General features: G+C 44.1%; 1 protein-coding gene across 34 annotated transcripts in view; it reads right to left on the reverse strand.

Moving 5' to 3' along the window:
- The window catches only part of arvcfb (ARVCF delta catenin family member b), a 364,251-nt gene that overhangs the window by 110,990 nt on the left and 238,419 nt on the right, over positions 1–14,842 (reverse strand). For 18 of the 34 annotated variants that reach the window (XR_004210758.1, XM_031829809.1, XM_031829811.1 and 15 more), the window contains 2 exons: positions 1,816–1,974; positions 1,390–1,410 (listed from right to left, as the gene is read on the reverse strand). Coding sequence is in view for 33 of the 34 variants with exons in the window: in XM_031829809.1 (XP_031685669.1) it covers positions 1,390–1,410; positions 1,816–1,974 (180 nt within the window). In the remaining variant the exon portion in view is untranslated. The remainder of the gene's footprint in view (positions 1–1,389; positions 1,411–1,815; positions 1,975–14,842) is intronic. The other 16 variants (XM_031829817.1, XM_031829839.1, XM_031829827.1 and 13 more) reach the window with 1 other exon arrangement.

The raw sequence follows: 14,842 nt of genomic DNA on the forward strand, positions 1-14,842 counted from the left end.
TCGATTTTAAAGAACAGTGGTAGCGTTTCACCAAACATTCACCATTCAGCCAGAGTGCAGCTGGAGAATGTCCAAAGAAAAGCACAGTGTATTGGGAGGGAGATGGAGGATGGACGTGGTGGAGCCACTTCCTTTGTGTGTGTGTGTGTGTGTGTGTGTGTGGTGGAGCTCCTTCCCTTCTCACCAGTTAGCTAGTTCCACATACCAGCCAGCACACTGACTCACTCCTTTACAGCTGGAGCGGGTAGAAAGTTAAGCTTTAGTTAGCCTTTAAACGTCACTTAATTCACAGGCCTTGTTATGGTCTGTTTGATTAGGTGTGGTGGCTGGCTACTGATACTGCTGCCTATACTGCTGCTTGCCTTGTGTGCAAATGTGTTTATCATTAAAAAACATGCATTTCCAAAAGCAGAGTGATGTGAAATCCTAGTGTTTCATCTTGCTGTGCTTGGAGGGGATACTCAGAAGGCATTCAAGGAAATGCAGTGTGTAGCTAGCTGTAGCATCCTGTTGAAAGGAAGCCAATAATACATCAATTGAAAAGATGAGAGAGATGTGAAGATCAGTCTGGAAACATCACGTGTGCAGAATTGCATCACAAGCTGCCTTGCCAATACATTTGCCACAATTATAAAGCAAACTCAAAACCGTCTCTTCCAAGGCTTACATCTAGATGAATCTGTTTCTTCCCTTCAAAATAACTTCCAAAAAGCATCCTCTGTCTCGTCCCTGTGGAATTAAGTGTCCTTAAAAACAGTGACTCTCGTTCCCCAAGCCCTAGCCCTTGACTATGTTTCATTAGTTCTGTGTGCGTGAGTGAGTGTGTCCAATCCCCTACAGTAAATAGGATAGCAACACACACACAGTGAAACAGAGCGATTAGCTGGTCTGTTTAATTACAAACTCGGTAGTGTCTCTAGTGTGCCAGCAGCTCTACCCTTGGTCCCTCCGTAGGGTCCCTCCCTCGGGAACCAGACTGTCAGAACAGAACACATCTCTGCTTCACTGGAGATGTGGGGCAAGTCCCAAGCTGCGTCCCAAATGGCACCTAACTCCTCATATAGTGCACTACTTTTGTCCAGAGCTCTGGGCTATAGTGCACTATATAGGGAACAGGGTGCCATTCGGGATGTAACCACACTGCACTGAGACACTGTCTGGAGAGGTAGTGTGCATAGCGTGGAGCAGGGCTGACTGAAGGGGGAAAGCTGTGAGCTGTGTTTAGGAATGCCAGTAACGGTAGGAGTACTGGAGCTGTGCAGCGTTGGGGTGGCTGTGATGCTGTAAGAGTGACAGACTGTGTGACAGGGTTGAGGGAGTGGCTGACATGGGCATACACAAAATGGTGACGTGAGTTGATAGTAAAGTGATGGGGGGGTTCCAACTCACCTTCAGGTTAGTTGACATATCCTTATATAGAAACAACAAAACACAAGAGGACAATCAAGAAAAAATAACCTGCAACACAAAATACTGTAGGAGCTGATACAGAATGAGCACCAAGAAATAAGACAACATCTGGGTTAGGGAAAAGGATAGAAAACACATCTCGCTAAAGGATTACGGGCCTTACAGATCTTCACTTTTGGCCTTACAAACCTTAACTTTTATGATAACAGAGTTATCATAAAACAGCCATCATGCTGTTTTACTGCAGAAACCTGCTACATATATTTCACAGGGTTGCACCTACCCCAAACAATTTGTCACATTAAAATTGAAATCTAGTGTGTGAGCCTTGAGTTCCTTCTCATTCAGCGCATGGTTACCTACTACCTAATGTGATCTGTGTGTCACCTTGGCTTCCCCCAGTACCTTGGTTTCTGTGCGTCGTGTGGTGCCGTCGTCGGAGGTGACAACGGACACATGGGAGGTGGGCGTGCCAGGGTCCTCCTCGATGGTGACCGTCTCCTCCACCATCTCCTGGGGCTCCTGCATCATGGCCAGAGACGTCTGGTTACTGGGGCTCTGCTCCTAGAGAGAGACAAGGAGAGATGGTTAAGGATCGGAGGAGAGGACACCAAAACCTTTTATTTAAGGAGATCGGTGTGCTGACCACCTTACGCATGCTTTATTATTTGACAGCACAGTCTGAAATGAGGTTGGGAGATGCACATAGAGGGACAGATAGATGAGAAGGGCTGAGACTGGATATGTAACCCCGTCACCAGGGGTACACCCTACTGTATGTGGTCTTCAGCTGAACTCACACACACCCTACAAGGTCTGAGGCTGCACTCCATACGCAGTTACAATATATTCTCATCATCATACCACCCTGCATACCACCCTGCATCCCACTGCTGGCTTGCTTCTGAAGCTAAGCAGGGTTGGTCCTGGTCAGTCCCTGGATCGGAGACCAGATGCTCCTAGGAGTGGTGTTGGAGGGCCAGTGCAGGGTAGTGATTCGGGACATTACCCTCTGTAGGGTGCTGTCTTTTGGCTGGGATGTTAAACGGGTGTCCTGACTCTCTGTGGTCACTAAAGATCTCATGGCACTTATCGTAGGGGTGTTAACCCCGGTGTCCTGGCTAAATTCCTAGTTTGGCTCATTCATCCCCTGTAACTATTTCCCAGGTCTTTGCTGAGAATGTGTTTGTTCTCAGTCAACTTACCTGGTAAAATAAGTGTTAAATAAAAAATCTAACTATCAGAATATGATGTGGCAGAGTGATCTATTTGGTCAGAAGTGGCCATAACACAGAGGTTGTCTAGGCCTGACAGTTAAGGCAGAGGCTCTTTCAAGGATACTAAAGCCTAGATGGCTATCAGGCATATTGTATTTTATTCATATTTCAGTCAGCCATTTATTTATGAATAGTGAGTTTGTGGGCTGAAGATGGTGCTTTACCTAACCATCTGTGTGTGTGTGTGTGTGTGTGCATGCGTGCGTGTGGGTGTTTGTGTGTGTGCGTGCGTGCACTGTAGGAAACGCACAGTACTACATGGAACTCTATTCCACCACAGGTAACTCAAGCAAGCAGTAAAATCAGGTTAAAAAACAGATAAAACTGCAACTTATGGAACAACTTGTGAAGACTGTGGAGACACACACACTCTCAACACACACAGACGTACATTGTAATATTTTTGTTTTGTGGTTTTACAAATGTTGTATTGTACAGTCGTGGCCAAAGGTTTTGAGAATGACACAAATATGAATTTCCACAAAGTTTGCTGCTTCAGTGTTTTCAGATATTCAGATGTTACTGTGGAATACTGAAGTATAATTACAAGCATTTCATAAGTGCCAAAGGCTTTTATTGACAATTACATGAAGTTGATGCAGAGTCAATATTTGCAATGTTGACCCTTCTTTTTCAAGACCTCTGCAATCCGCCCTGGCATGCTGTCAATTAACTTCTGTCAATTAACTTCTGGGCCACATCCTGTCCACCCGCCTCTTGAGGATTGACAACAAGTTCTCAATGGGATTAAGGTCTGGGGAGTTTCCTGGCCATGGACCCAAAATATTGATGTTTTGTTCCCTGAACAACTTAGTTATCACTTTTGCATTATGGCAAGGTGCTCCATCATGCTGGAAAAGGCATTGTTCGTCACCAAACTGTTCCTGGATGGTTGGGAGAAGTTGGTACCATTCTTTATTCATGGCTGTGTTCTTAGGCAAAATTGTGAGTGAGCCCACTCCCTTGGCTGAGGAGCAACCCCACAGATGAATGGGCTTTACTGTTGGCATGACACATTTCTGATAGTAGTGCTCACCTTGTCTTCTCCGGACAAGATTTTTTCATGATGCCCCAAACAATCAGAAAGGGGATTCATCAGAGAAAATTACATTACCCCAGTCCTCAGCAGTCCAATCCCTGTACCCTTTGCAGAATATCAGTCTGTCCCTGATGTATTTCCTGGAGAGAAGTGGCTTCTTTGCTGCCCTTCTTGTGTGTGCAGATGCACTTATACTTGCCTGCTGCCATTCCTGAGCAAGCTCTGTACTGGTTGTGCCCCGATCCCGCAGCTGAATCAACTTTAGGAGACGGTCCTGGCGCTTGCTGGACTTTCTTGGGCGCCCTGAAGCCTTCTTCACAACAATTGAACCGCGCTCCTTGAAGTTCTTGATGATCCGATAAATGGTTGATTTAGGTGTAATCTTACTGGCAGCAATATCCTTGCCTGATGAAGCCCTTTTTGTGCAAAGCAATTATGACGACATGTGTTTCCTTGCAGCTAACCATGGTTGACAGAGGAAGAACAATGATTCCAACCCCCACCCTCCTTTTGAAGCTTCCAGTCTGTTATTCGAACTCAGTCAGCATGACAGAGTGATCTCCAGCCTTGTCCTCGTCAACACTCACACCTGTGTTAACGAGAGAATCACTGACATGATGTCAGCTGGTCCTTTTGTGTCTGGGCTGAAATGCAGTGGCAATGTTTTGAGGGCTTTAGTTCATTTGCATGGCAAAGAGGGACTTTGCAATGAATTGCAATTCATCTGATCTCTCTTCATAACATTATGGAGTATATGCAAATTGCCATCATACAAACTGAGGCAGCAGACTTTGTGAAATGTAATATTTGTGTCATTCTCAAAACTTTTGGCCACGACTGTAGATACACTACATGAGCAAAAGTATGTAGACATCTGCCCGTCAAACATCTCATTCCAAAACCATGGGCATTAATAAGGATTTGTTCCCCCCTTTGCTGCTATAACAGCCTCCACTCTTATGGGAGGGCTTTCCACTAGATGCTGGAACATTGCTGAAGTGACTGGCTTCCATTCAGCCACAAGAGCATTAGTGAGGTCGGGCACTGATGTTGGGCGTTTAGGCCAGGCTCGCAGTAGGAGTTCCATTTCATCCCAAAGGTGTTCGATGTGGTTAAGGTCAGGGCTCTGTGCCTGACCTTAACCAGTCAAGTTCTTCCACACCGATCTCGACAGACCATTTCTGTATGGACCTCGCCTTGTGCATGGGGGCATTGACATGCTGAAACAGGAAAGGGCCTTTCCCAAAATGTTGCAACAAAGTTGGAAGCACAGAATCGTCTAGAATGTCATTGTGTGCTGTAGCGTTAAGATTTCCCTTCACTGGAACTATGGGGCCTAGCCTGAACCATGAAAAACAGCCCAAGACCATTATTCCTCCAAACTTTACAGTTGGCTCTCTGCATTGGGGCAGGTACCGTTCTCCTGGCATCCGCCAAACCCAGGTTCGTCCGTCGGGCTGCCAGATGGTGAAGCATGATTCATTACTCCAGAGAACACGTTTCCACTGCTCAAAGTCCAATCATTACACCACTCCAGCTGACGCTTTCAATGCATGGTGATTTTAGGCTTGTGTGCGGCTGCTCGGGCACGGAAACCCATTTCATGAAGCTCCCAATGAACAGTTATTGTGCTGACGTTGCTTTCAGAGGCAGTTTGGAACTCGGGAGTGAGTGTGGCAACTGAGGACAGACAATTTATTTTACTTCAGCGGTCCCGTACTGTGAGCTTGTGAGGCCTATCACTTCGCGGCTGAGCTGCTGTTGCTCCTAGAAGTTACCAAATCACAATAACAGCTCTTACAGTTGACCGGGGCAGCTCTAGCATGGCAGAAATTTGACAAACTGACTTGTTGGAAAGGTGGCATCCTATGACGTTACCACGCTGAAAATCACTGAAAGGCCATTCTACTGCCAGTTTTTGTCTATGGAGATTACATGGCTGTTTGCTCAATTTTATACACCTGTCAGCAATGGGTGTGCCTGAAAAACTAACTTCAACTAATTCCTGTACACCCTCGTAATGTGGAAAACAGGAAGGAATCCATTTTCAGGCAATCATTGAAAACCAAAACAAGGTAAAGAAAGGAGCGGGAGAGAGATGTACAGTGAATGCTGGGCAGTGCCACTAAACTAAGGAGAGAGGGAGAGAGATGTACAGTGAATGCTGGGCAGTGCCACTAAACTAAGGAGAGAGGGAGAGAGATGTACAGTGAATGCTGGGCAGTGCCACTAAGCTAAGGAGAGAGGGAGAGAGATGTACAGTGAATGCTGGGCAGTGCCACTAAGCTAAGGAGAGAGGGAGAGATATGTACAGTGAATGCTGGGCAGTGCCACTAAACTAAGGAGAGAGGGAGAGAGATGTACAGTGAATGCTGGGCAGTGCCACTAAGCTAAGGAGAGAGGGAGAGATATGTACAGTGAATGCTGGGCAGTGCCACTAAGCTAAGGAGAGAGGGAGAGGGTGGAGTTGAGAGAGAGAGAGAGAGAGAGAGAGAGAGAGAGAGAGAGAGAGAGAGAGAGAGAGAGAGAGAGAGAGAAAGGGGAAAGGGATAAGGGAGATTCCTAGTCAGTTGTCCATTCAACCCAACCCCTCTGAATCAGAGAGGTGCGAGAGACTAAGAGTGAGAAATGAGTTGTGGTGTGGCGTGTATAGCAGATCAGAGCGGAGGGAGGGCTGGGTGAGACAAGCAAGAAGTTGATGATGCAAGAGGGACGGTTTGTTTTCTGTCAGTCTTTGAAGGTGCTAACAAATGGGCAGTTCTTCATTGATTAGCCAAGCAGTGTTAGCTAGCTGTTGCCTGTGCAGAGCGGCCGTGCTAGCCGGGGCTGCAATAACCCTCTGCCTCACAGAGACCTGATTGATCTGCTGGCCGTCTGTCTTGCTGATCAGTTAGAAGAATCCGCTTTCATGTTGGGAGTCTTTTCCTCCGTAATCCTCTAATCCCACGGGCTGGGCTGTTCGGTGTTTGTATATGTGCAGGTGGGGTAACTACTGGCACTTGGCCCTTCTGGTCATCAATACACCCAGGGACAAAGTCAAACACAGTTTCTCCTCTCGGCGTCACAGCAGTAGAGTCAAATAGTGGGTGTAAATTGTGTGTTGTCATTTACCTCAGAGAAGTGTGTCAGCTCTCCATTATTGTGTGTGTGTGTGTATGCATCCGTGTACGTACAGTAAACTCTCACTCTTGGTAGCTACTCAGCGGACAGGACAGCTCTCCCTGTCTTTAAACAGGCCAACCTTGAACCCCAGAAAAGGCCATCAAAACAGGACTATGTAATGAAAGATTGACAAGCGAGCTGCGGCTAGAGCAGAGCTCGTCTGAGGCCCGCTAGCTGACTAACCGGTTGCTTGATCCCAATGTAATGTTGTGTCAGACTCCACTAAAGTCTATCGCTCTCCCTCCGTCCTCTCTTTCCTTCCTCTCTCTCTCTCCCCCCCATCCTCGCTGTCTCCCTTTCCCCTCGCTCCCCCCATCTCTTTCTCTATCATCTCGAGTTAAATAAGAAAATGGAGGTGAATGAAGCGAGCGAACTTGGCCTTAAATAAATTATTAAAAGCTGTCTGGGGAGAGAGAGTGAGAGAAAGAGAGAGAGAGAGAGAGAGAGAAAGAGAGAGAGAGAGAAAGAGAAAGAGAGAGAGAGAGAGAGAGAAAGAGAGAGAGAGAGAGAGAGAGAGAAAGAGAGAGAGAAAGAGAGAGAGAAAGAGAGAGAGAGAGAGAGAGAGAGAGAGAGAGAGAGAGAGAGAGAGAGAAAGAGAGAGAGAGAGAAAGAGAGAGAAAGAGAGAGAAAAAGTGAGAGAGAGGGCGGACTGGAAGGGAGGCAGATCTGAGTGGGGGAGAGATGGGGAGGAGGCAAGGGAGGAAGTCTGTCATCTAAAGGTGACCTTTCAGAGACGGATAATAAGACATTGGGATGAACATGCACGCATATGCAGATACACACTCACACATACACCTCCAAGTGATATGTACTGGTGCCACAATAAGCCTCCTATGAACGGAAGCCCATACAGATTTGTAATAAAACAGTATATTAAGGTCTACTTGAAAATCATCAGATTACACATGAGGCCCTAAAAATGGTCAAATTCTCCAGCCCCCCAAGTCATAGACTGTTCTCTCTGCTACTGTACGACAAGTCTGGAACCAACAGGACCCTGAACAGCTTCTAACCCCAAGCAGTGGTGTAAAGTACTTAATTAAAAATAATTTAAAGTACTACTTAAGTAGTTTTTTGGGGTATCTTTACTTTACAATTTATATTTGACAACTTTTACATCACTACATTCCTAAAGAAAATATTGTACTTTTCATTCCATACATTTTCCCTGACAACCTAAAGTACTCCTTACATTTTGAACGCTGAGCAGAACAGGAAAATTGTGAAATTCACGCACTTATCAAGAGAACACGTGGTCATCCCTACTGCCTATGGTCTGGTGGACTCACTAAACACAAATGCATATTTTGTAAATATTGTCGCAGTGTTGGAGTGTGCTCCTGGTTATCTGTACATTTTTAAAACAAGAAAATAGTGCCGTCTGCTTTGCTTAATATAAGAAATTCAAAATGATTTATTCTTGTACTCTTGATACTTAAGTATATTTTAGCAATTACATTTACTTTTGATACTTAAGTATATTTAAAACCAAATAATTTAAAACTTTTACTCAAGTAGTATTTTACTGGGTGACTTTCACTTTTACTTGAGTAACCTTATATTAAGTTAGCTATACTTTTACTCAAGTATGATAATTGGGTAATTTTTCTACCACTTCCCCCAAGCCATAAGACTGCTCAATAGTTAACCGAATAGCTACCCGGACTATCTGCATTGACCACACTTTGCAACCAACTCTTTTGACTCATCACATATTCTTCTGCTGCTGCTACTGTTCATTATCTATCTATTCTAGTCACTTTACCCCTACTTATATGTATGTACACATTGACTCGGTGCTGGTACTCCCTGTATATAGTCAAGTTGTCATTACTCATTATGTATGTATTCCATGTGTTATCATTTTTTTTCTCTGCATTGTTGGGAAGGGCCCAGAAGTAAGTATTTCACTGTTAGTCCACACCTGTTGTTTACAAAGCATGTGACAAATACAATGACATTTTATTTGATATGGAACCAGATCAGAGGTCAAAGGCAATAAGAGCCCTCATGAGCCTACATATTTATCACAAGGTCTAGTTTGCCTGAATCAAATACAAGACCTTGACACGAAGACCTTGGGAGGAACACAAAGTAGTTTTGGTGCCAACCGCAAATTCCCAAATGATAGTTAGGTCAGCAGATGCCATAAAGAAAGAAACTTCTGAGAAAGGCTCTGGTGGTGTTAAACCACCTTGGAGAGAGAAAGGGAAGGAGAGACTGAAGCGTCAGACAGATAGGGATTTGGCCTCGCGGCAAGTGGAGGATTAGTCAAACCTACACTTTATTCATCCTAGTCTGACGGGATCAGACTGATAGTATGGGGCAGAGAGATCTCTAAGAGTAGGAGACACTTCAACACAGGACATCTCCTGACACCAGGTGTGTGTGGGTGCGTGTGCGTGCGCGTGTAGCTAGGTGTACCTGTGTGAGTGTTTCCACTCTCAGCCTGTGCTAGATTAAAAGCTTTAGTGGGGTTCCAGGTACGGGAAATGAAGGTTAGTCAGTGTTTTTCTGTTGCATTCCTCTCTGTGTAGTGTGTTCTCCCTCCTATCACCTTTCCCTAAGTGCGTGTGTGCGTATGTGTGGGTTAGGCCCACAGTCAGGGTTAAAGACTTCACAGGTTCCTAGTAGACGGCCCTGTGCTCTGTGCTCAACTAATACAGGACTGTGAAAACTAGCAGGTCTGAGTCACTACCACACAGAATGCTAGTCAGTCTGCAACACGCACAATGTTCTGGGTCCCGAATGGCACCTTATTCCCTATGTAGTGCACTACTTCTGACCAGGACAAATTGGGCTCTAGTCAAAAGTAGTGCACTATGTATGGATAGATCACAGTGACACACAAGGTCAAACAACACAGAGGAGTCATAACACTACATCATACGACTATGTATGTCTGAATGAATGAATCTAACTTTGTGTACATTCAACAACAATGAATAGAGACAATAGTTCTCCCATCTCAGGGTCTACATGTCTGTGTTGTTCTGGATGAAACAGGGGAGGAGAGAGGATGTGAGCTTGGACAAAGGAGGGAGATGAAGAGATACAGTCAATTAACAGCAGCCACAATCTCTATCTATCTATCTCCATCAATCCCAGAGTCATCCATCACACAACTCAATAGGCCATAAGGACTGTCCCTGCTAGGAGATAGTTGAGGAGCTAAGGGAGGGCTGCCTCTGTTTCATGCTGCAGTATGAAACTAAAAGTGGAACAATGATCCAAGTAGCTAGGACTGAAACTCTGCACTTCAGTGTCAATCTTCACTCCTGAATGATGTATGAAGTGTTAAGACTGATGCAGCATCCTTGCATTGGGGGTTGCAAGAGAAAGAGAACTGAGAAACACTGGGAAACAAAATGCATCACCCATGAGAAAAGTCTCAAGGTGTTCTTCTGTATAAACCGCTGTTCAGTATAACACTTCCCTGTTCTAAATATCCAAGGTAAAAGACAAAGATGGATTCCTCCAGTCTTACTCCAATACATCTACTGTACAGTAACTAGGTGTTGAAACCAGTTCAAGAAACAGAACAGAAACCCGGAAAATAACTAAATAATTGAGGAACAGAAACAGAAACAATAACAAAATTGCTCTCTAGTGTTCCGGAACAGAACCATTATTTTAAAAGCTTGGGAAACGGTTAATAATGATATTTTATGTTCCAAGCATTTTTTTCAGTCCCACAATAAACGCCTATGCGAAGCACTCACTCTGTCACTTCTCCTTCCAGTGTCTGCCTAACAGCTTTTTCTAGACTAGTTAAGGATACTATTAGTTCCCACGTTTCACATTGTATTTATTAACAACAAAAAGGTAACGTGTGTTCTGAGTTCTGGTGCCACAAGAGCTTGTTAGCGATCTCACATATTAGCTCCTCCATATTAGCCACTCCTCCATAGGTCTCAAGTTAGTATATAATTATGTAATATGGTAAAGTAATAATAGGTCTACTATCAATATCCCAAACACATTATAATGCACATCATGATCATGATGCCCAGCGCGTCAAGCCAAGCCTCCTCCATGTCCACCCCTCTGACACGCTCTCTCCCCACCTATAGAGCATGAACACAATTAGCTTCCCCAGAGATTATGGAGGAATTTCTTCCTTTAACGTGTCTGGATTGCCCGCTCCATTGCAAGCTTGTATTCATTTAATGAGATAAATGTAAAAACTATGTCGATTTATTTCACAGGTTAAAAAAGGAATAGAAATGAACAATATAAAACGGTACTTTTTATTGTGTTCGAATCGGTTTCGAACTTTATTATGCTGGTCGGAACAGTGGAACAGAGCAAGAAAAATAGTGGTTCTGTTCAGAACGAAACAATCTGAAAATCATTTCTGGCAGTAACAGCTCATTATGAAGTAGTAAGTATTCACACATTTGCAAGTATCTAATGAAAGAATGAGAGGCCCTGTGGTTAGTATTGGAGTAGCTACTGTACTTCCACTAAATACAGAACTCATTTGATTCCTGGCAGGCTCAGGGTGCCTGTGATGAGTGTTGCCTTGCCTCCACAGGTCCTAGGTTTCACTCCCTGCCCCAGTGCAGCGTGGGTAACAGGATTTCAGTCAGGATCTGTGCCAGCAATCATTACATGGCTCTTACACAATTAATCCCCCAGCAAAGACCGCTTGGGTAACCTTGGGTCGTCCAATTTCCCATCAGCCCTTCTGTTCTACCGGCTGCCCTCTCGGCACCCCTCCACCAGTCTCGAACACGGTCACCTGACAAGGGTTTTAGAGGGAACGGATGCATTATATTACACTACCCCGACAGTGGCCCGTTACAAAACAATAAAAAACTGAGTAATGTGATGGAAAAAGCCAGCCATAACAAGGGATGTTTGTGGAATGGCCTGGAGGTCTGGAGAGTAGGCAGCAGAAGGGGAAGTCAACAGGAGGAGGAAGGGAAGTCAGAGAGGCAGGCTGACAACGTGTGGCAGCGGCCCAACACAGCCCACTCTCCCTGGGCTGAGGGGAGAGAGGGAACAGACTGGCTCTGCTGGCCTTCACAGCATGGCTCCAGAGCCAAGTCCTCCCAGCCAGGCAAACAGGCCCCGGCTCAGTTACAGACAGGGCAGGGGCAGCCCGGCTGGGTCGTAATTGACTGAAATGATAGGAAGTGGAGGATCAAACAGACGAACGGGATAGGAGACCTTATCTGTGTCGGCTGGACTGGGGCTGAAGGAGGGGTCCGCTGCTGAACTGGTGACCTCAAATTCTGTTTATGTACTGTTGTTACTAACTGTGAATGTATATAACATTTTCTCAACATAGCTCATCCTAATATACCTACTAATGTACATACACTTTTCTTTCTAAATGATATACTGTCTCTACACACTACATTTGTATATCTGGATTCTGACACAAGCTAACTAATATATCTAATCTGGATTGGAAATTGGACTTGTTCTGTCATTTCTTGATTTCTTGTTTAGATTTTAGATTATTTGTGTATTAATATTGAATTGCGAGACATTCTACTACACTGTTGGAGCTAGTAACACAAGACAGTCTACTGTACCGTTGGAGCTAGAAACACAAGACATTCTACTACACTGTTGGAGCTAGAAACACAAGACATTCTACTAAACTGTTGGAGCTAGAAACACAAGACATTCTACTGCACTGTTGGAGCTAGAAACACAAGACATTCTACTACACTGTTGGAGCTAGTAACACAAGACATTCTACTGCACTGTTGGAGCTAGTAACACAAGACATTCTACTACACTGTTGGAGCTAGTAACACAAGACATTCTACTGCACTGTTGGAGCTAGTAACACAAGACATTCTACTGCACTGTTGGAGCTAGTAACACAAGACATTCTACTGCACTGTTGGAGCTAGAAACACAAGACATTCTACTGCACTGTTGGAGCAAGAAACACAAGACATTCTACTGCACTGTTGGAGCTATTAATACAAGACATTCTACTGCACTGTTGGAGCTAGTAACACAAGACATTCTACTGCACTGTTGGAGCTAGTAACACAAGACATTCTACTGTACTGTTGGATTAAGTAACACAAGACATTCTACTGTACTGTTGAAGCTAGTAACACAAGACATTCTACTGTACTGTTGGACATTCTACTGAACTGTTAGAGATTGTAACACAAGACATTCTACTATACTGCTGAAGCTAGTAACACAAGACATTCTACTGCACTGTTGGAGCTAGTAACACAAGACATTCTACTATACTGTTGGAGCTAGTAACACAAGACATTCTACTACACTGTTGGAGCTAGTAACACAAGACATTCTACTGTACTGTTGGAGCTAGTAACACAAGACATTCTACTGTACTGTTGGAGCTAGTAACACAAGACATTCTACTGTACTGTTGGAGCTAGTAAACCAAGACATTCTACTATACTGTTGGAGCTAGTACAGCAAGCATTTCACAAAACTGTTGGAGCTAGTAACACAAGACATTCTACTGCACTGTTGGAGCTTGTAACACACGACATTCTACTGCACTGTTGGAGCTAGTAACACAAGACATTCTACTACACTGTCGGAGCTAGTAACACAAGACATTCTACTGCACTGTTGGAGCTAGTAACACAAGACATTCTACTGCACTGTTGGAGGTAGAAACACAAGACATTCTACTGCACTGTTGGAGCAAGAAACACAAGACATTCTACTGCACTGTTGGAGCTAGTAACACAAGACATTCTACTGCACTGTTGGAGCTAGTAACACAAGACATTCTACTGTACTGTTGGAGCTAGTAACACAAGACATTCTACTGTACTGTTGGAGCTAGTAACACAAGACATTCTACTGTACTGTTGGAGCTAGTAACACAAGACATTCTACTGCACTGTTGGAGCTAATAATACAAGACATTCTACTACACTGTTGGAGCTAGTAACACAAGACATTCTACTACACTGTTGGAGCTAGTAACACAAGACATTCTACTGTAACGTTGGAGCTAGATACACAAGACATTTTACTGCACTGTTGGAGCTTGAAACACAAGACATTCTACTATACGGTTGGAGCTAGTAAACCAAGACATTCTACTATACTGTTGGAGCTAGTACAGCAAGCATTTCACAAAACTGTTGGAGCTAGTAACACAAGACATTCTACTGCACTGTTGGAGCTAGTAACACACAACATTCTACTGCACTGTTGGAGCTAGTAACACAAGACATTCTACTACACTGTCGGAGCTAGTAACACAAGACATTCTACTGCACTGTTGGAGCTAGTAACACAAGACATTCTACTGCACTGTTGGAGCTAGAAACACAAGACATTCTACTGCACTGTTGGAGCAAGAAACACAAGACATTCTACTGCACTGTTGGAGCTAGTAACACAAGACATTCTACTGCACTGTTGGAGCTAGTAACACAAGATATTCTACTGTACTGTTGGATTAAGTAACACAAGACATTCTACTGTACTGTTGGATTAAGTAACACAAGACATTCTACTGTACTGTTGGAGCTAGTAACACAAGACATTCTACTGCACTGTTGGAGCTAGAAACACAAGACATTCTACTGCACTGTTGGAGCAAGAAACACAAGACATTCTACTGCACTGTTGGAGCTATTAATACAAGACATTCTACTGCACTGTTGGAGCTAGTAACACAAGACATTCTACTACACTGTTGGAGCTAGTAACACAAGACATTCTACTGTACTGTTGGATTAAGTAACACAAGACATTCTACTGTACTGTTGAAGCTAGTAACACAAGACATTCTACTGTACTGTTGGACATTCTACTGAACTGTTAGAGATTGTAACACAAGACATTCTACTATACTGCTGAAGCTAGTAACACAAGACATTCTACTGCACTGTTGGAGCTAGTAACACAAGACATTCTACTATACTGTTGGAGCTAGTAACACAAGACATTCTACTACACTGTTGGAGCTAGTAACACAAGACAT

This window comes from Oncorhynchus kisutch, linkage group LG8 (genome assembly GCF_002021735.2).
Source record: "Oncorhynchus kisutch isolate 150728-3 linkage group LG8, Okis_V2, whole genome shotgun sequence".
Classification (NCBI taxonomy): domain Eukaryota; kingdom Metazoa; phylum Chordata; class Actinopteri; order Salmoniformes; family Salmonidae; genus Oncorhynchus; species Oncorhynchus kisutch.